At 42.2% G+C, this 21,415-nt stretch overlaps 3 protein-coding genes across 3 annotated transcripts in view; 1 reads left to right on the top strand and 2 right to left on the bottom strand.

Moving 5' to 3' along the window:
- LOC126561365 (protein FAM32A) overlaps positions 1–19,812 on the bottom strand; it is a 58,985-nt gene extending 39,173 nt beyond the window's left edge. Inside the window, exons 1-2 of the mRNA XM_050217476.1 lie at positions 19,549–19,812; positions 19,336–19,458 (exon numbers count right to left, since the gene is read on the bottom strand). Of these exons, the coding sequence (XP_050073433.1) occupies positions 19,336–19,458; positions 19,549–19,812 (387 nt within the window). The remainder of the gene's footprint in view (positions 1–19,335; positions 19,459–19,548) is intronic.
- Positions 14,519–18,019, top strand: LOC126558605 (heparan sulfate glucosamine 3-O-sulfotransferase 6). The gene is made up of 3 exons (XM_050214653.1): positions 14,519–14,586; positions 16,803–16,927; positions 17,019–18,019. Exons 2-3 carry the CDS (start codon positions 16,805–16,807, stop codon positions 18,009–18,011), a joined length of 1,116 nt encoding a protein of 371 aa, XP_050070610.1. The 5' UTR covers positions 14,519–14,586; positions 16,803–16,804; the 3' UTR covers positions 18,012–18,019.
- Positions 19,813–20,690: 878 nt separating the features above from the next.
- On the bottom strand, positions 20,691–21,303 carry LOC126560937 (translocator protein). The gene is made up of 2 exons (XM_050216891.1): positions 20,977–21,303; positions 20,691–20,897 (listed from the first exon to the last, which is right to left on the bottom strand). The coding sequence occupies exons 1-2, from the start codon at positions 21,301–21,303 to the stop codon at positions 20,691–20,693; spliced, it is 534 nt and encodes a 177-aa protein (XP_050072848.1).
- Positions 21,304–21,415: the final 112 nt, after the last annotated feature.

Raw genomic sequence — 21,415 nt, forward strand, 5'->3', positions numbered from 1 at the left:
CAGACCTTGATAGTCAGAAGAATGTCGCGATACAGTGGAGGAATGAGATCAGACTTTAGCAAAAAGTAGAACTTCGAGAAAGAGCAGGGAAATGAAATCAGACTTTGATTTCAAGAGAGAAGTGATAAAGAAGTTGTGGTATGACCTCAGCGTAAAAATGGTTGACAGTCGACCATTCCGATAGTGTCGGTTTTCAGTTCGGTTTGAGATTTCCGGTGAAGTTGTTGTGTTAGATGAAAAATTCCATGGAATTCGGTGAGTCCGATTTCCTCACTCAACCCTGATGGGGTTGGAGTATGACATCATCATGAATTTGATGATGTGGAGAAATCAGATCAGACCTTGGTAGTCAGAAGAATGTCGCGATACAGTGGAGGATTGAGATCAGACTTTAGCAAAAAGTAGAACTTCGAGAAAGAGCAGGGAAATGAAATCAGACTTTGATTTCAAGAGAGAAGTGATAAAGAAGTTGTGGTATGACCTCAGCGTAAAAATGGTTGACAGTCGACCATTCCGACAGTGTCGGTTTTCAGTTCGGTATGAGATTTCCGGTGAAGTTGTTGTGATAGAAGAAAAATTCCATGGAATTCGGTGAGTCCGATTTCCTCACTCAACCCTGATGGGGTTGGAGTATGACATCATCATGAATTTGATGATGTGGAGAAATCAGATCAGACCTTGATAGTCAGAAGAATGTCGCGATACAGTGGAGGAATGAGATCAGACTTTAGCAAAAAGTAGAACTTCGAGAAAGAGCAGGGAAATGAGATCAGACTTTGATTTCAAGAGAGAAGTGATAAAGAAGCCTTTTTAAATAGTTAGAGAAATATGTGCACGATGCACAGGTAGTCATTTTATGTTACTTAACTTAAGTATGTGTTGTGTAATCAATTTTAAAATTTATTTTTACATTCTTGTAATATTGTATTCTATAGTTTAGGTAACTTTTTAAAAATGATGATGATGATGATGATTTTTGTATTCAAAAACTAAATTTTTTAATTTGCTTTAACAAAAAAAAAATAATGAAAGAGTATTCACAGAATTGAGACACGCGCGCGTCAACGGAGGCATGTACTTTGTTTGATTCAGTTTGAAACAGATGAAACGCATGGCCTCTATCGTATGAATAAGTTTATTGACATTATTTAAGATAATTCGTTCATCTCAATTCTGTGAATGGGTATGTGGTGGGACATCATCATCATCATCAACATCAAAAGTAGTCCCATTTAGTAAAAGACAAAGCATGGTAATGTGAAATGTGCGAGGAACCTCCGACCGAAACGAAGCCAACGAAGCCTCTCCTACGCCACGACCTACGCCCAGAAAACAAATCAGTCACGGCAGTCACCAAGTTCTCCTAAAGAACAAACGGAGCTAGGTTCCCTACCTTTGCTCCTTCGAGCGGAATACGCGATCGGTCGTGTTAGTCATTCGCGCATGTGTTCAATGCAGAGAGTGAAATTTTAACTCAGTCTCGTGTGTGACCAGTGTAATCAGTGTCTTTGTAAAGTTTCCATAACCAGGCGAGTTGTGGCTGCGCTTTTGGTGAGTAGATAATCACAGCTAGTCAGCCGGTGGTCGGAGCCCGGCGCTTGGTGGCGACCCAAGCGACCCAGAACCTGGTCCCGATAACGAATTCAAGTGCAGTTGGAAACATTCAGTGGAAATGCCTACGCACGATGGCGTGCTTCGTACCAACAATCGACAAAATTGCATCTCCTAAATTAGGTGCTGGTTAGAAAGGCGTCGGGGATCTTCAAGACTAGTGTGATTCCATCTAACAATGTTGCATCGGCATGGAAGATTTTGCAACAACGATTACCGGGTCAATGTAGCGTCGGGGTAGCCCATTGTTAGATCTGCTACTGTTATACGAGGGGTTTACTACTAGCCGACCTGAAGCAAGCAGCAGAAGTCCTTGCACAATGGAATTGTTTTATGAAGAATATCTATTCTCGGCAATGAATGGAATTAAGACACCTCATCAAAACTGTGAAGGCTAACCATTGGAAATGGATGAAATCAATTGTATTTGTGGCCAACTCTCGTACTCATTACTACATACTGAGTCTAAGCATTCACTGATTTTTTTTTATTTATCTATTTATTTACTTATATATTTATTTATTTTTTATTGATTTATCTATTTATTTTTTATTTCCTTTTTTGTGTATCTATTAACAAATTTATTGATTTTTTATATGCAAATCAATATATATATTGTTAAATTTATTCATTTATTTAGTTAGTTATTTATTTGTTTACTTATTTATTATTTATTTTTTAATTTATTTTTTATTTCATGGACTAAACTATTAATTTATATAATTACTTATTCTTTAATATATTTATTTGTTTATTTATTTATTTATTTATTTATTTATTTATTTGTTTTATAATTTATCTATTTATTATTGAATTTATTTATTTATTGATTGTTTTAGCTCTTATTAAAATTTTAAATCATCATTAATCGTTTTATTTATTTATGTTTTCATTTATTTATTTCAATATTTTTTTTATTTGTTTATTTATGAGTTTATTTATTTTTTGTTTATTTATTTATACATTAATTTATTTATTTTATTTAATATCCAATCATATCCAAGATATCTACGCTTAAAGTCGATGCGACTATTCCAGAAACTGCGTGAAAAACGTAACATGCTGCGTTGTATGACATGGCGCACATATTCGTCTAGTAACAAGGCATTCTTGGGAATAAGAGTTAAAACTATTTTAAGTACTTTCTTCGTCAGAATTTTTTTTATTCGAGATGATAGGTGGTTGAAACATGCCCAAATTTGAGAATTTAACTTCTTCATTATTTTCTGGATGAGGCCATACCACAGCTTTATGGGGATGCATGATTGGCGTCTTGCAGTACCTGCAGTGCTTTTTCGTGCTTCTGTACACTACTCTTAACCCCTTATCGTGACCATACATCATACTTCTTTAATATATCCTTAATATTTTACTCACTCACTCATCTGTTAACGTACATAATTTCACAAGCGATTCATATCATTCACAATCACAATGCTCATTTTTATTACATTTATTCGTATCAATATTCTAACCAGTTGCGTATTTTTAAGTCCAAAAGATGTTCCGTGGCCGGACGCACAGGCGATAGGCAGTAGTACATAGTGCAAAACATTAAAGAACTACATGCGTACCATAGATGTGAGACCATGTATGACTACCGTGGGAATTGTGTTCCAACTAGTCAGAAAAAACGGTTTTTGTGAATCCTTCACGAAAAAGCGAGATATTCGTCCTCCTTACCCTGTTCTCAGATGTCAGACACTGTTCTCATGCTCTTCATTTTCTCGCTATGCACAGGAAATGCATCGCTGGCAGCAGCCAACAATTTCAACCACTTACACAACCAATCTACGGGCAATGTAAGTAGAATTCATCGCTGGTTGAGGTCCTCGGAAGCATTAGTGCTTCCCCGAAACGTCGGAAAAAGTAGCAAAAATAGTCGCAGGTTGAACAATGGTTCGTGGTTAAATGCATCTCCTGGTTAGGTGAACAAGTTCTGGCCGACCCGGGGAAAAACCTATCTGTGTGATCCGAATGACGGAGTCAGTCATTTGTTTGCGTGATCGGTCCACCAACAGCAGATACTTGCATTCAGTTCGTTCCAGTTAGCAAAAGTTAGTATTTCAACATTCCTGACACTCATCATAGTCAAACAATGTTTCTCTAGTGCTTATTACACGACAAGGTAGATATTTGTCCTCTTTGCTTCTAGTCAAGTCATTAGGTTCCATTCTCATGCTGTCCATGTTATCACTTTGTACAGTAAACGCATCGCTGGAAGTAGTCAACAGTATCAACAATCAATCGACCCAGCCTTGGACAGTATGCCAGAGATCCAGCAAAAGTGACGCTCTTGGGAAGTATCTCTAACTTTTAAGATTTTGTTTTAGTGTAGATGATTCCCGTAGTCGGTGAGTACTACTTTTCCAGAACGCAAATACAAAATACAGTTTACGTATCAGATAATCTACTCGAAGGTATATGAACCATCGTCTCTTTATGCACAAGAGGTCTGCTGTTATTCCTCTTGTGTTATGGTCATTTTCTGTACAAGAAAATGGATGTGAATAATCGAGTATGCCCGGGATAAGGCCTAGAATAAGGAGAAAATGCTTTACCAACATGATCATAAAATTTATTCAACACAAGCGGTGTTGACAATACGGCACTGAACCGTTTTAATCAAATGTAAACAAAATAATAAGTAAAATGCATGTGAAAGTTGTCAAATGGATGACACTTCTGGGGACCTCAATAGAACGGAGTAGCTCAACTCAACAACTTTGAGCCATTAATATAGAGTCGCATGCACCTGTATAAACGTTCTTAAAAAAAAGGCAGCATAAAAAGCAGTTGCATAATGTGCTAACTTTTGTTGTCATAACAAAACTAAAGAAAAGTAACGAAGTAACTACCTCAGCCTAGTTTAAGCTAAACCTACAGCTGGTACCTACTATCCCAGAGCTAGACCGTGTATAAGCGGGAAAGGGGAGTAATTAAAGCGATGTCCCAGATATCGATTGTACCTCACGAAACGGTAATGGTGGCAATAACTGGACTCCTGCGCTTAAAGATGATTCTTATCTTGCTTTACTCGTCCCAACGTCGAAACCCTAGTAGGTGGTGAACAGTCGAGTGAGCAGGATGGAAGCCGTATTGCACAGATCCTCTGCTTCTTGGGCTTCTTCTCCTTCTTCTACTTCTACTTCTATTTCATCTTCATCTTCATCTTCTACTTTTTCTTGGCTTAACCCAAGCTTGGAAAACCGGTGCCGTTGTCGCCTACACCACCGGACCACCCCATCGATCCCATTGCTTTTTGCCTTTTAACCCGCATATAGACTTCCGTTAATCTATTGGTGGAGAATTGGACTCTTTAGAGCGCGTCTGTTTCCGCTGAAGAGACATTTGTCCAATACTCGACGACGACCGCGATCGCTCACCATTAGGGCTGAATTCTGACGAACGGATGTTACTCGTTGAGATGCCCCCAACTTCCATAGGGGAGAAGCTCACCTCTAGTCGGTCGGCGACCAGCATGAAGTACTTTTTTTGGGGCTAGCTTCTGACGCACGGATGATACTCGTTGAGACGTCGGGGAGAAGATACTTCCGTTGGTCGACTACGACCATAATTTCTTCTGGGGTTTGGAACGGACGAACGAATGGACTCAATCGTTGAGGAAAGTAGGGATACACACTTTTATCCTAATATTAATTTTAACCCGCCATTAAACCTATTGACACGCCCGCTCCTAACACTCTGTTTTACGCTTCGCGCTGAATTCGCTTTATTTGTTGATGCGATCGCCCGATCTCGTGATCAGCGCCCTTCTGGCACTCACGTTAGCTAGACATGCACTCAACATACTATGACCATTGACTGTCATAGCTGAGCGGCAATCAGTGCGCGAATTAGTTTAGACTGTAAAAAAAATATCACTAATGGCGTCCACATGCCTCTAAAGCGGAAGGTGAAGCTGAAGTTTGTCGCAATATAAGCCAATTATTGTATATGAGTGAACCAGAAGCGAAATCACTTACCAAATACGAGCATGATTGAAGTGAGCATTAGATTTAAGTGAGCGAAGAAGGGAGAGCTACTGATCGAGTCTCACACGCAGGACCTGTCAGTTGATCGTGCGAACCCTGCATTGATCCCGAACACGCACCTGACACGCACACCTCTGCATGTTGTCGCATTACTTCGCGAAACTCTTCCGGTTTCTGAAAAGCATTGGCTCTGCTTCCAGAAGATTGCCATTCTGTTGATCCTCAGCCATGAGTCTTCTTGATATCGTAAGCTTCGAGGCAGCTAGTAACGACCATGCTAATGGTGATGATGATTTTGCTGATTCCGCGATAGGCGATACCGTAGATGATGACGTAGAGCAGCTAAAACTAAACGACTATCTATTACTAATGATCGACGATCACGAGCGGCGATTCTTTGATGAGAATGAAATGATTTTACAAATCATCTAAAAATACAAGCAACTTAAAGTAGCCTTTACGTTCAAACATTTTTGAATTATTTTACAAATGGTCTATGGCTTGCTACGGTGCAGTTTTTTGAGGCTAAAGTGCGATTTTTTTTTGGTTCAAATTTTCATTTTACATATTTTTTATGTCGCACGTTTTGCTATCCGCGTTGCTTCAACAAAAGCGCTTTAGAAGTGAGACATTAGACGGTTAAGAGATGCCAACGGTTAGGAGACTTAAGACAATGCAATCCAACTTCATCACAACGCTGTTAGAGTTCGCTACTATTCGGAGTTAAGTCATCCAATTCAGAACAGATACAATAGCAAAGCAAACTGTAAAAAAAATCACAGTTTCTTTGCTTCTAGGTACGGCTTTCATGATTGTATGAGCGTGCCACATCTTCACACACATTTTTTTTTTTTACACATATTCACACACACACACACATTTTTGGAAAGGTTGATAAAATTAACCTTACGGCATTAAAAACCGGAATGACTGACATGCGATATAAAACGTATCAAAAATCAAAATATGTAAAGAAATATCGTACCTGAACTTAGAAAAGCTGTATCGACGAGGGTCTAAGACCTTGAAAAAAAAAAGATTCTACAGTGTGGGTACGTGTGGCGATTTTAAAAATCGTTACATTTGTCGTTAGACATATCTGTCCGCAAGTTTTCCTGTTGCATCTGTTTTGCAAGATGCTTTAAAAAAAGAAAGTCAGAGTGACAGCGCGATAAGACTCTGAATAAGATGCGTATTCTAGTTGACATTGGGAACATTGACTTTCCCTCAATGCTCCAGCAACATGTGCTATACGCCATCATGGCACCACTGTGACGTCGCCCAACTAGAGGCGAACGCTTTGATCAATTATGACCGATTCGATCGATTAATATATAAAGAATAATAATATTCACAAAGAAGTCAGTGCTCTCTTTTAAGGAAACAATGTCTTTTGAGCGCTGGAAGCAGCCAACAAACAATCGGACTATCTACTGGCAGTATACCGACATCCCTGAAACCCAGCATAGATGACGCATGCCTTGAAACAATGTTTCTTTAGCTCTTATTACACGAAAAGGTAGACATTCGTCTTCTTTGCTCTAGTCAAGTCATCAGGTTCTGTTCTCATGCCCTCCATTTTCTCACTCTGCACAGGAAACGCATCAACAGGAAGCAGTCATCAAGATCAACATGCATCTGAACTATCAGCCGGTAGTTTTCCGACATCTCAGATAAATATCACATCCCGATCATCTTCAATCAGTGAGTACTACTTTTTAAGAAAACAGTACTATTTAGATGCAGCTTACGTGAATGATTCACGTATCTATCTGATAATCTACCCAAATGTATTTTAACCATCGTGACTGCACATCTATGCACAGGAGATCTGCTGTTAGTAAACTCTTGTGCTCGTTTGCTGCACAAGAAAATGGATGTGACGGTTGTCAAGTGGATGACCCTTAATCTGATGCCTGCCAACTTTTATCTGGCACTCCTCATGTCCCGTAGATGTTCTCTACGTTGTGATGTATTTTTTGGACGGATAGAACGGCCTGATCAAATTTCCTTTTTTTTTCTTTGGGACGACACTAACTGGAATCCCAGATTGCAGTTTAATGGACAACTGCTGTTTGAACTATGTTGAGTCGAACAATTGAGTTGAGTCGAAGGTGAAATGAAACCATTTTAATGGCCGTAAAAGACTTGAGGATGGCGCTGATGCGTCAGAACTGTCGAGCCATTGGCGTTGCAAACGGTGGTGCTGGAATTTAGAGAGCCGAGAGCTTTATGAGGCTACGGCAAAACATTATATACGAGGTCCTAATTTCGCGCCTTACTTCGCCTGTGCCCCATTTTCTCGTGTGCCACTGGAACGGAACATTACACATTAATGAAGGTATTACAGTTCATCTAATTTCATTTCATTTCTTTTCTTTAGAGTAATATCATATAAGCACATAAACTTAATGTTAACCGTATATGCATAAGCTTTTTCATTTTACTATAAGCTTTTCCTCGAATGATGATGATGATGATGATTTGTGTTTTTGGCTCTTGTTCACTGTTGAAATTTAGTATTGCAATACATAATAGCTTTCTACAGAAAATTTAAACAAAAACAAAATGAATGAGACTGCATAAGAGTGAGACACGCGCGCGTCAAGTGGACCTTGCTCAGGATGCTGGAATAGCAACTGTAGCAATCATCTGCTCGTTTCAGCTAGCTTCACGAACAAGTATCGATTCTATATTATCATTACGATAGCTTCGTCCTTCTCACTTCTATGCAGGGGTATGAGGTGGGACATCATCATCATCATAAGCAAACCTCTATTAAGATTTGTAGACCACAGCATACGAAGATAATTTCTAGTGTATGAGAATGACGACGCAGTGTAATGTTGCGTTGGGGGGAATCGAGAGAAAAAGGGTAAGTTTATAGGGAATGCAAATTCTAAACCATTTCAAGACGGTGTAGGAGTCATCAGGAGGCATAAATTCCTAAAGTGATGCCAGATTCGGTGGAGTGAGCAGGCTGGCAAACGATATCTGTAGGCTCTCCTTTACAAATGATAAATTATTAGCCACCAATGGTCATCAACTTCAACCAAGCGAGTCCGTAGAAGCGAGGATTTTGTATTGCGATTAGTGAACAGTCTATTACTTAGGTATCTTGCAGTGAGGGTAGTTCGGAGATCTAACGTTCATAGGCACTGATGGTACGCAGTACAGATGAGTCCGGAGATCCGAACTTGCTTAGGAATTCTTGGAGGATCTTAGAAATTTTATGCCAAGAAACAAATTGCCCAGTGAAAGTAAGAACGAGAGAGTAACTTACTAGTATTCCAACAAAGATCAGTGGAAGCTGCCTGCTCAACGTTCGCCAATCTGTAGAGGAGCTGGCTGGCTTCCAGTGAACTATTGTGGGGATATCGAACTCTTATATCTTTTTTCCATTGGGGAGAATTTTGTCCGATGATCGATGCACCGGCAAAAGATTTTCCGAGCACACCCGGGATAAGGTGCCCTTTCAGGGTTCGGAGGAGGAAATGCCTTCGAACTAGAGCGAAAGGAGTATTATTTGTAAGTTAGTGTTAGGAAACGAAGACCGAATTATCAACATTATGCACATAAGTTACTCTTAGAGGCTATAGAAGGCAACTATATAGCGATAACGAACGACAAAAGCGATTTTCGGTCATTATAAACGGCCATCAGATAATGGCTGGGTGCACCACCATCATCCAGACCCGATACCGGCGGCTAAACTCAATTGCTGGAAGGTAGCTCAGAGGCGGTTTAACCTCTGGGGGCGGTGGGCACCAAGGGCCTCGGCAAACAGGAGGATCTCACCAAGGGGGCCTTGCTGACCAGTGGGGCCTCGTCGGCCAGGGAACCTCCTACGATCAAGAATCATAGCACCTCCATCACGGTGGACGGTGTTCCGACATCTCTGAGATCCTCATCATAGATGACACACGCAGAAAGTGAGTTCTGCCTTTCCAGGAAACGATATTTAGCGAGCGCATCCATCACAAAAAGGTAGCTATTCGACCTCTTTACATTAGTCATGTTTCCATACTCTAATCTCTTGCTACTTGTTGCCTCACTTTGCACAGGAAACGCATCACTGGAGAAGCAGAACCAACGAGCAGTTCTTTTTGCATAGATTTTTAGCAGTATTAGCAACCCTGCCTGATGAGAGCTGAACAGCTCGAACAATCATCCGAAGCAGGAGAGGAAACAATTCCACACGAACGAATGAAACAACGACAACGACAACGACAACGAATGAGCGAAACGCTTGCCGAACTTTGCAGTAAAAAGAAGGACATGAAAATAAATGAATTAATGGTCGCAATTTAAGTTGTTCTTTGCGTCTCGCCGGTAGGGTGTCGATGTGGTCGATGAATCCCACACTTCCAAAGGTGTTGCCGTCATCATACCGACAAGAAGTCTTTCAAAGATTCCCCTACCCGTTAACAAAAAAAAAAAAAAACACACACACACACACACACACAAAACAATTACCTTGATTATAGTTAGAGATGCATCTTGGAGCAGGCGCAACAGAATACAGCGGGATTATTGACGAATCGTTCTAACCGAACAGGGTATTTGCATGATGTACTACATTTATTTTTATTCCGATAGATCGGCCTGGCCATATTACTTTCAGGACCCACATTCCTATCTACCAAGGAACAAGAACAATCATTACGCCAGGCCGTCCTTCGAAATAAAAAATACAACTATAAAATAAAAGCATTCGTCCATACTAAATCTACATCTCTTCATAATTTTAGTTCAGTGTAGATGCCGGACTTACCCTTGGATGAACTAAGTGCTATATTGGCTTGCGAGATCATACACTTAAACATTCAAGAAGAAGTGCTTTTATTTAGTGAATTGTTGTTGGAGCTCCACCTGAAACAACGATAAATCCCATTACTATGGAAAATGAGGACAAGCTAGAAGTGCACGGTAGTATATCCGGTGAGTGAGATTACAATTCGCCCCATTCAGTCGTTTGTAACAACACGTTTCTCCTACAGTGTCCACGCAACAAATACACCAAACGACAGTAGAGTTCAATGAGACAATAGGTACGTGATTGTCAAACCCTTCACTTAAGCTTAGGTTAGTAACAATTACTATTCGTTGCAGGTCCTACCATATTGAAGCACCTGATCGCGACGGGTAAGTTAGCTTAAAATCCTTGCGTTGCGCTTGGGAATGATCAACTTCGTTTTGAACAGATCCCACACTTCCAGAGGAGGAACCAGTGCAACCCAATACAGTTCCGGATGCTTATATGCCGGACCAGCAAGTTGTTTACTTGCAACCATCCGGTCCTATCGAGGGTGAGTACTGTTTTTATTTTGTTTTACCCCATGATTATGGTCGTACTGGTTCTAGCTTGTCGTTACTGTTATGGTGCTTCAGTTACGATTTTCGGAGTGCTGCTTTATACTTGAATCCTAGCACACGGCTGTTGGGGGTGGCTCAGTGGTGTAGGTGACAGCGGCGCCGGTCTTCAAACGGCAGGATCCGGGGTTCAAATCCCATCCCCCCCTGCTGTAATGATTGACTTTTCCCAGCTACGTTTGGTATTCTAACAAGTCTAGTTAGTAAGCCCTTTTAGACGGGGGCCGACCAGTGTGTCCTTTAGAGGTCGTGTTAAGTAAAGAAGAGGAAGAGGAAGATCCCCCTTATACTTTAACAACTACGGAGTCGAGCGCATTCACAGCGGCACTCTGAGCAGCTTCTTCTGAGCGAGAGCGCTCCCTCTGGACTTTTGTTATGTTGCAATTCGAGAACTTCCCTTATAATTGTGGCGCTCTATCATTCCTTCTATTACAGATCCTAACCAACAACCAACCGGGTACGCGTCCGATGAACCACTAGAGCAGGTTATGCATCTGAACATGCTTACACATTTAACCAGCTTTGATGACTGTAAGAACAAACGAAAAGCGTCAATGCCTATGAAGAATGGTTTTGAACATTTTCCAAACCTTTTTTTTATTACTATTATTATTTCAGTACCACTTGATCATCCACTGGTGTTTTCAAAACAATTGCTGCTAGAGTTAATTAATGGTGAGTAGCTTTTGCAGCGCACGGTGATTTAGCCCAATGCTTAGTAACAAGGACTATTTTTTGTGAACTCAGATGAAATCGTCAAGGCAAAGAAACAATGGAAAACAACACGGACCAACCTAGCAAAGGCTAGCCCAAATGTCTTCATCAACTGTGACTTCGCACCTGTGGACAGCCGTGAATCGTTGATGGAATTTGACGGCCGGCTGCGGATCGATCGCGAGTACAAAACCGCATTGAGCGGCTGGCTGAAAAGAGTTATCACGGAGGCATACAGCTCGAACAGGATGTGGCTGATGACAACGCTGTTGTTCACACGCAAATTTATGCGCCAGATGTCGTGGAACGGGAAAGGAAAAGTGGCCAAAGTTGCCGTGTGCTCTTGCGAGGGAATAATTTCATTGTACAAAATCGTTGGCTCGACACAATATTTTAGAGTAGACGACTATGAGGTGGAACTCTTTTTCAAACGAAGAATTAGATATTCGGAAAAAAATTTGCAGAGTATGGAGCATTGTCAAAGCAGCACTGCACTCGAACCAACAGCGAACGCTGCATCTTCTTCGCGCACTTAAAAACGATAAATGCAACCAAAAGATTCCTGATACAGCAGCCAAATCGGCGCAAAGTTTCATTGTGCTTTTGAAATGAACACTATGCGTGTTAGGGAATATTTGAAGCTACGCCACGGTGGTGTAAACGATCGGTTACCGACTAATTCTAACGATCTGATTGAGGACGTCCGAGCACAACCGGGTAAAGGTGCCCTTTCACGGTTGCGAGAAGGTAATGTCTCACAGCCAATGTGAATTGCAACTAGTTTGTAAATTATTTTAAAGCTAAACAAGAAGAAGCCGCATTAGACGAGGACATTTAAAAGAGCTCTGATAGCCACAGCGAGATTGAATTAGCGTGCACAAGATTCGTTAAGACAATTTTATCCAGAAGAAAAAAATATATATTGAAGATATGGCGTAAGCCGTCAAATTTTTAAATGAGTAAATTAACAATTAATAACGATTCAAGAAGCTGCAGGGAGGGTAGAATGGGTTACCTTTCCGATACTGAAAAACAAAGTATGAAACTTTATGCCAAATGGTAAAAAAATGAGGCCAAATTAAATTAAATTAAAAAATAAAAACAAAGCAAGTCGACAAGCAAACCAAACCAAACAAGCCAAACAAGCGTAGGATAAGAGTCACACTGATCGATGGGAGAAATGAGAGAAAGACCCCAAAAAAAAAAGCTAGAGAGGCTGTCGCTTTATAGGCCTATACTAAGAAGGATCAGATAAAGAACAAGTTAGTCTTCGATCAGGTCTTGTGAATAAAGTAAAACCATCCCAACCCTGCAAATCTAGAGTTTTCCTTGCGTAACTACAAATCTGACACCGTCATTTCCATCTACACATTCTACTTCAAGCATCTATTACTGATTATTTGTATTTTTATTCATAAAAACTAGTAAACGACATCGGTAGTCAATGCCGGTAGGATACGTTGGCTGGAGCACGTGATGAGCATGCCGCAGTCATCAGCGTAGAGGAGCGAAGCGAGCCTATTGGCTGGATCTCGTCGAGTTAGTCTGAGCTTATCTATACTAATACTAGAACCAACAGAGTTATTGAGTGATCTGTATAGAGAAACCATATTTTTAAAGTGAGTCATTTGATGTCTGCTTTCGAGAGTATGGTGCCCCCAGAAAGTCTGTTCGGTCATATCGGTGTCTGAACAGAGGGTGGATATGGGTGAAAAGTTTTGGGCCCTCCCTATCTACTCGATCGAGATGTGGACCTGAAGGACACTGTACGACGCTAGCATATTCCACCAAGGGACGGCCAATACAGGGACTAGAACCATCAAGGGGCCGTTTGGTCAGAGTTTAAGCGTCTGTTCAAACCAAGGGTCCTGTAAGCAGAGCTGACCATGCCCGAGACCCGAGACAGGCAGACTTCCAATTCACGGACCAGATTAACTCACTTCAAACGATGAATTGGATCACGTCGAGGAGGGGTTTAGTAGGCAGGCGTCGACTCGTCGGTACGCTGTCGATGTGGTCGATGAATCCCGCACTAGATTATAGATATAAAAAATGGTAGATTAGCCTACGAATCGTTCCTCTTGGCGAAGACACAATCACACAACACGGCTATTGACGAATCGTTCTTGCCGAACAGGATAAGAAACCGTCCAACAAGGAAAGATAAATTTTTAAACACCGCTCTCTAGTCTCCCAGTGTGTTTGCCTAGATGGATGCTGTTGCATACCATTGTGCTCCAGTCCGCAATGGCAAAAAAACCGCTCTCTCGCTCTCCCATTTCGCCAGCGGCAGCACGAGCACTTGACGCGAGAGCTGCCAGCCTCGTGCGAACCGTTCGTGATTCTCCGACCAGCGAACAGAAACTCCGCAAATCCTTGGCATTTCACTCGTGCGGCAGAAAGCGTCCAGGAACTGTTTGACAGCGCAGCGTCCGTGAAGGCCCGTGATGGTTAGAAAGTTTGCTGCAGTCGGTCGGAATTCTGGATCCTAATGAAGCTCGTTCGAGTGCGTGCGTACCACTGATAACTGGATAGCTGTTTTTGGTTCGTTGCTTTTTTTCGGGTGCGTTTTGTTTGTGGAAAAGTGCGTGTTTCTGTCGGTGGTTTACCGTATACACAGTCTCGGGCATGGTAAAGATTGACGCGTTGTTTTGTCATACAGCAGTGCATGGGGTGTCCCAGTCCTCCCGGTACGGTGTGAACAGTCGGCAGCTGGCCTGTTCGCTAGCGCATACGACTGAGTAGGGCTTTGCGGGCAGTAACACGTTCAGGTAGTAAACAGTGCACGGCATCACTTATCCAACCATCCACCTTCTATCAAACCAAAACGCATCAGCCTCCGCAACCGGATGTGTGGGAGCTGTCCATTAGCAACTGCAGCCACCCACACTAGGTAAGTTCACGGGCTCGAGAGCCAGAGCCAGCTGTTAGAACTCGTCCCCAGCATCTGCATCCGCTATTCTCTGGTGCTTTTGTTAGTTAATTAATTGCATTACATCTCCATCCGCTCGCGGAAAATCACCTTTCCGGCTAAAGCAACCACGTAAAAAACCTTTGCGAAAGAGTCGGAACAGGGGACATGGTTAATGACAGGTTCCAGAGGAACGCACCATTAGACACAGCTTGCTACTTAACTTGATTGCTTTACACGAACTCGAAAACAGGGAAAGGATGCTGCAGTATGCAGCAATTCTCCTTGGCCTCACCAAATACGGCAGCAATCACAGCCCACAGTTCATCGCGAAAAGTACTGCCGCATATTTTATGCAATATTAAGATTCCTGCTGTATGTCTAGAGGTTCCATTTTTTTTTTGGTTCTGTTATGCTTCTTGTTTCTTCTTCGTGTGGCAAGCGGATGCCGGCCAGGGACGATGATGTTCGGCCTTCGAGCGACATACGGTCTTGCTCGCTCACGTACACCGTACAACTTGCGAGGGATAGTGCATGGCGTACGAGGCGCACGGCAAGCGGATGTCACAGGACGCGTGTGGCATTTTAAAAACGTTCAATCGCTTGACTCTAGCCCCGGAGGAAGCGATATTTTTAGCGTTTACTTGAACAGTTTCGTGGCGCTGTCGTGGCGCTAGAGCACGAGAGACCAAAAGAGCGAGAGATAGAGAGTGCGAAACCCAGTTGGTCGAAGGGCTTTACTGAGGAGTCCTTACCAACAAACTTCGCTAGCGATATTGGGCTAAAGATTCCAAACCATGTGCGGCAAGGAGAGAGTTCACTGCTCTCGGCTCGATGCGGGTTTGTTTTGGAACGGAACCTTTTTGGGCTTTGCCATTGCTCGGTCGACAGGACCAATATTATGTTGTTGACATCCGCACACACCGTATGCTGCTGCTGGTAAAATTACAAACTACCTCAGTTTACTGACTCTTTCGGACTGGGTGTTTTCGAATCTTAAGAGAAGCTGACGTTGAATCGATAACCTTTTCCCACGGCTATGGTAGGAGAGTTCGGTTTTGGGGGAGGAAGAGCTTTTCGCCCCCTTTCCACAAATCTGTGTAGCAATGCGTGCCAAATCTTTAACCCCAAATTCTACACCAGATTACTTGCTACTCTCTTCTATGTATGGGTGGGCACAATGGGGTTAAGCTCTAGCTTGCTTTGCTCTCTTGCTTCGCAAATGCTTTCCACGTGCTTGATGTTTATGATTTTTTCAACATCGATTTTCTTTTCATTTATTCAAACGAGTTCCCTTACATGGCTACCATTTTTTTATTATTTCGTGTAAGTTGATTTGTAAATGTTGTACATGGCCATATATGGTTAAATATGGAGGATAGGAATGCGTCCTAAAATGGAGAAGACATTGCCTTTTTTTACACTAAACTCTAGCAAAACTTGTTCGCGATGACCCAGATGACCCACCCGGAGATTTTACCTGATGTGCTGGTGAATAGTTTATGGCTTTATTTTATTTGTCGATCGCTTTATATGCAGATTTGTGTTTCAATCCTATCTGTAAACACACTAAAAAGATTTTTGCATTTTTGTCAAAACTTTTAAATAAGCCTTCCTTGGTGTTTTCTAATCAAGCTATACGCAGGGAAGCATCGTTTCCTCCAGTTTAAACTGTACGCCTAAATGTAGGCAATATTGTGTTCTTTTTTAGCATGTGTTTAACAGTATCACATATCTAATGTCCTTTGGCAAACCATTGTGCTGTAAACATTTACACCTACCTCAGTGGAACAGCCTAGTTAGAGCCTGCCGTAAACACGTTATCTTGGTGGTTGAATTTGTAGACAAATTATTACAAAATAAATAAATGTTTATTTATTAATATCAACAAATGGCAAGAAACCGACAACATAAACAGAACATCTATTGACATATCTACAAAATCAGCTGCAAAACAATCAACATTCCAACAGACAGACGACACTGGCGAAGTCGTAAATCCTGCAGGAAACGAGTCGTTTATATATATATATATGAAGAGTGAACTTTCACCGGGCCGTTCGCGGACGGACAATCTAGACAGTTCTATGGGGCTGATAAGCGTACCAGTAATAGTTTTATATTTGTGAAACAGGGAACAAACCGCTTGATTGTATGCTTTAAAAGGATATCTCTTGGTCTTGTTTGTTTTACAGCAGAAATGCAGCACAAGCAGCTCAACCGCACGATCGCAGTAACGACTGGTTTGATCATGTGTGCGGTCTACGTACTATACACGTTCCACGCCTGTTTGCTGTCCGGCATAAATCGCAGCTTCAAGCAGGTAACTCATCGATAATATCAGTAACCACACTCTACTAAAGATTCCTTCGTTTTCCGGGTTGGGGCTTTTTTTTTTGTTCCTTTAACTTCAGACTGCTGCTCTCACGATAGCATCTACGGTGACCGTATCGACCACCTCATCTACTCCGCTGCCACACGTTCGCATTCTTGGCTCGATTGTACGCATCGTACCGCTGGTCGATGACAACACGGTCAAGCAGACGGCCACCACTTTACGGCTGCTATCGCCGAACACAACCGACGGTTCGCCCAAGTATCGGTTCCTGCGCCAGCAGGGTCTTCGACCATCGCGCCACCTGCCGGATGCGCTCATTATCGGCGTGAAGAAGAGTGGCACGCGGGCCCTGCTGGAGTTTGTCCGGTTGCATCCGGACGTGCGGGCGGCCGGCTGTGAGGTGCACTTCTTCGACCGACACTACACGAAAGGTTTCGCCTGGTACCGGCACCACATGCCACCAACGATCGAAGGTCAGATAACGATGGAAAAAACGCCCAGCTACTTCATAACGCGGGAAGCACCGCGACGGGTTCGGCACATGAATCCCGCCACCAAGCTGCTGGTGGTGGTCCGTGACCCCGTCACACGTGCCATCTCGGACTACACACAAGCGAAGAGTAAGAAGCGCGATATGAAGCGGTTCGAGGAGCTCGCCTTTACGAACGGATCGGCCGGTGGTGTCGTCGACACGAGCTGGGGTCCGGTACGGATCGGTGTGTACGCCAAGTACCTCGAACGGTGGCTCGAATGCTTCCCACTATCGCAGCTACTGTTTGTCAGCGGCGAACGACTGATCGCCGATCCGGCCGTCGAGATTGGACGTGTGCAAGATTTTTTGGGCCTCAAGCGGGTGGTGAACGAGAAACATTTTTACTTTAACTCCACCAAAGGCTTCCCGTGTCTGCTCAAGTCGGAGGAACGGTCCAGCCCGCACTGTCTCGGGAAAACGAAGGGACGAAACCATCCCCGTATAGACAGTGTTGCCATTGACCGGTTGCGCGAATTTTATCGGCCATTCAACCAAAAGTTTTATCACCTCACGGGCATCAATTTCGGCTGGCCGTAGAATCCGTGCCTTTTGTGAGTTTGCCCAAATGGAAGCGGACACTGCGCGTGGCTCCGTCAATTAGTAGTAGCGCGAACGTGCCGGTAACCCAACTGTACAGTAACCGTCAGCGATGTCCATTTCAAACTTGCATCACGTGCAAATGCAAACTTTAGAGCATTATATGCGAGAATACACATTTAGTATACTCATACACGGTAAGTAGGTGTACATAGGAGAATCAAACAGGACTGACGCAATCGCACACTACCCGAAACGGACAGCTGACGTCAGCGACACAAATCAAAGCAATCTCGTTAAGGAATGAAGCCGTACTGAATAAGGATAAGCAGTGCTTGCCCTAGGGAAATAGCATTTCGCAAACAAACACGCCCCTAAAGACAGATAGTAATATTAATGCGAGAAAAGATCGCCAAATTACGAAACATTTATTTCGTTGTTAAGTTTTCGGTAAACCTGTTTTTTTAAAGGAATGTGATGATGAAGAAAAAAAGACGTATCCTCGCTATACTTAATTTTATACATGGACAGGAAACAAAATGGGGTGCAGCTTATTTGCCAAAGAGACTAACGTATTCATTTAGCAGCATTTCCAATCATTGTTATCCTAAAGACATGCCCCTTACGTACTTCCCGTTTTTAGCTGGTCACAAATCAGAACGCATGGCTCTGATAATAAAACAATTCAGTTAATTACACGAATTATTGATAATTCGATCGAAATTGTTGTTTAATAAGCTTGTTGTTTAATAACCTATATTTCGATGACCACTCCACGCATCCTATGTTTTGCATTTTTATTTTTCAATATCATTTATTAAAATGGAGCTATCCAGCTTGAAACTTTTTGGAATGCCTTGAAAGAACATTTTGTCTATCATACAGCTAAAACTTTAAACCTTTGTTTTTCATTATACTAATTAATTCAATTTTCAATTTTTATTTTTGGAAATGAAGGTTAAACGCTTACATCGCTGTTGGTCTCTTTTTTATTAATCACGATGTACACCATGTAAAAAAAATATACAGGGAGTATATTTTCAAATTTTTGTTTAGAAAATAATATTGTTTTTAGTTGGGTTCAGCCGTACCCAAAAGTAGCGGCAAAAGTACCTCTAATAGGGTTTACTAATTGTTTTCATAAAAATAAATGGTAAAGTTAAAAAGATTAACCTTTATTCGAACGATTCTTTTCATTGGCTTACGGGCATTTTTGATACCAATGCTTGCTTGGATACTGGATTGACCTTTTCCCATGTAAGGGTGTGTTAAAAAATGCGCCAATATACGACACAAAACAACATATATAATACAGCAAAGCGACCTATTTCGTCCACGACACTTTGGGTATGTCGAAGTGTTCCGTCAAGCTGTCGAGATGCATATTGAACAGTTCTACGCGCTGCTTGTGCGTCATCTGAGCCTTCTCCACAATCCGTTTGTTTTGCTGCAATAATGAAACGAAAAAAATACGAAATTGAACGACAATTTCTGGAGCGTATGTTACGTTGGGAGGGGCCACAATCAAAAGGCTTACCATTTTCTCCTGCATCTTTTTAAACGATTCCTCCGCTTTCGTTAGTGTGCGGCCTCCTGCTACGGATGTGCTACCAGCCTGTGCATCCTGCTGCTGCTGCTGCCGCTTGCGATCCTTCGCCCCTTGGTCAGGATCTTCGAGCACGGCTCGCATAATCTTTTCCTTATCCTTTTTCTTATCTTTTTTCTTGTGTTTTTTCTTTGCGTCGGAATCATTTTTTAGCTTTAGTTTGCTCTTGCTTACATGTTGATACTCGTCGGACATGGTGCAAGTACGGTGCAGCACCACACTTAGGAAAGAAAGAAACAATTGTAGTGAGGAATTCCACGTGGGAGCATCATCGCAAACTTGGTACTATGTTAACTATATTTTTAAAATGTGTAAGTACTATCTAATTACTTACCTTACTTCTTTTGATAGACGATTTGTTTGTTGCAAAGATAGAGTTTGTTTTGTTTGATGGTACTTTGCTGTGTTGACAGTTTGAAAAAAAAAACTCAGGATGCTGTCCATTACATTGACCAAGGTAAACACATGCAAGTGGGTGGTGAATATGGGAGAAAGACCTAAAAAAATATTCCTTGGCGGTTGGATTTAGTTTTTTTTATGATTTTCGAACAAAAATTCAAATGTGTTAATCTTCTCGACAGTCACACCACATTCTGTAGATATTTTTAATTCCATTCTAGTTGTTTTAATAAATAATAATTTATTCACCACTCTCAGCCAAGATGTTGACAATTCGTTTGCACACGCACACAATCAAATATCAATTTTTGGGGGTTTGTTGTTTTTTTTCTGCAAAATGTAAACATGAAACATAAAACTCGAACAAAACAAAATAGGCAGCTTAATGCTTAAGGCAAATAAATCTTGCTGAACAAATATTCTAGTAGATTCGATGGATGGAATTTTGCAATGTGCCTTAATGGTAGATTGATGACGGTGACGAATTGATGAAGTGTACGGCTTATTTGAACACCGGAAAGAAGGGAACACACAACAGTCGGCGGATTCAGGAATGCTTTTTCCATATAAATGGCAGGAATCGTATCTTCCTTATATTCTTACGAACCCATATGTTGATTGTATAATGATTGTGATGATGCCATACATATAACCTAGACGGTAGACACTATTGCCTATTTTTGCTTCGATTCGTCGGTTACTTCCTCGATCGTTGCCGTCGATGGAGTGTTCAGCTTGTAGATGCTGTAGTTGAGCACGCTGGCAAACGCGCACCAGGCAAAGTAGGGGATGAATAGATATCCCGCCAGCTTATTTAGGTTGTAAAAAGCAACTCCGGTCGCTGCTACCGAGCTGGTAAGGGCAACAATCTCCACTGCGCTCTAGTTGTTTTTTGGAATAGAAAAAGCAAATAACGAGCTTAGCGTTGGAAACGAATCACCGAGGAAGAGCCATATTTACCCATTTCAGTTGATGCATCCCGAAAAAGATGGGAGTCCAGGCCCAGTTCAGCGCTAGCTGGGTACCGTACAGCATCAGCGGTATGCGTGCCGGACCACCGAAGCCGCCGCCCGTCTTCCAAACCAGGTACGAAGCGTACCCCATACCGGTGTACAGGGATAGCCAGACGGGCCCGAACAGCCAGTTCGGTGGTCGGAACGATGGAAACTTCAGCTGGTTGTACCAGCCGGGAATTTCGTTACGTGTGAGCTTCCCATTCACGTATCCACCCACCTGGGGCAGCAGTACGGCACCGACAATCTTTACCAGCTCACCCTTGCCTTCCATCGCTGTGTGTTATGACGATTGTTGCGAACTGAAATTTTCGCCTACTGCAATTGAAAACGTTAGCACGCTCACTCACCGGTGCCGGTCTGGTATCCGCTTCGGGCTTAGATAA

The sequence above is a fragment of the Anopheles maculipalpis genome, chromosome X, assembly GCF_943734695.1.
Source record: "Anopheles maculipalpis chromosome X, idAnoMacuDA_375_x, whole genome shotgun sequence".
NCBI lineage: Eukaryota > Metazoa > Arthropoda > Insecta > Diptera > Culicidae > Anopheles > Anopheles maculipalpis.

Coding starts and splice junctions, on each gene's coding strand:
- LOC126560937 (XM_050216891.1), bottom strand. CDS start 21,303: ATGGAAGGCAAGGGTGAGCTGGTAAAGATTGTCGGTGCCGTACTGCTG. Junction 20,898..20,976: donor GGATGCATCAACTGAAATGG/GTAAATATGGCT, acceptor AAAAACAACTAG/AGCGCAGTGGAGATTGTTGC.
- LOC126558605 (XM_050214653.1), top strand. CDS start 16,805: ATGCAGCACAAGCAGCTCAACCGCACGATCGCAGTAACGACTGGTTTG. Junction 16,928..17,018: donor TAAATCGCAGCTTCAAGCAG/GTAACTCATCGA, acceptor CTTTAACTTCAG/ACTGCTGCTCTCACGATAGC.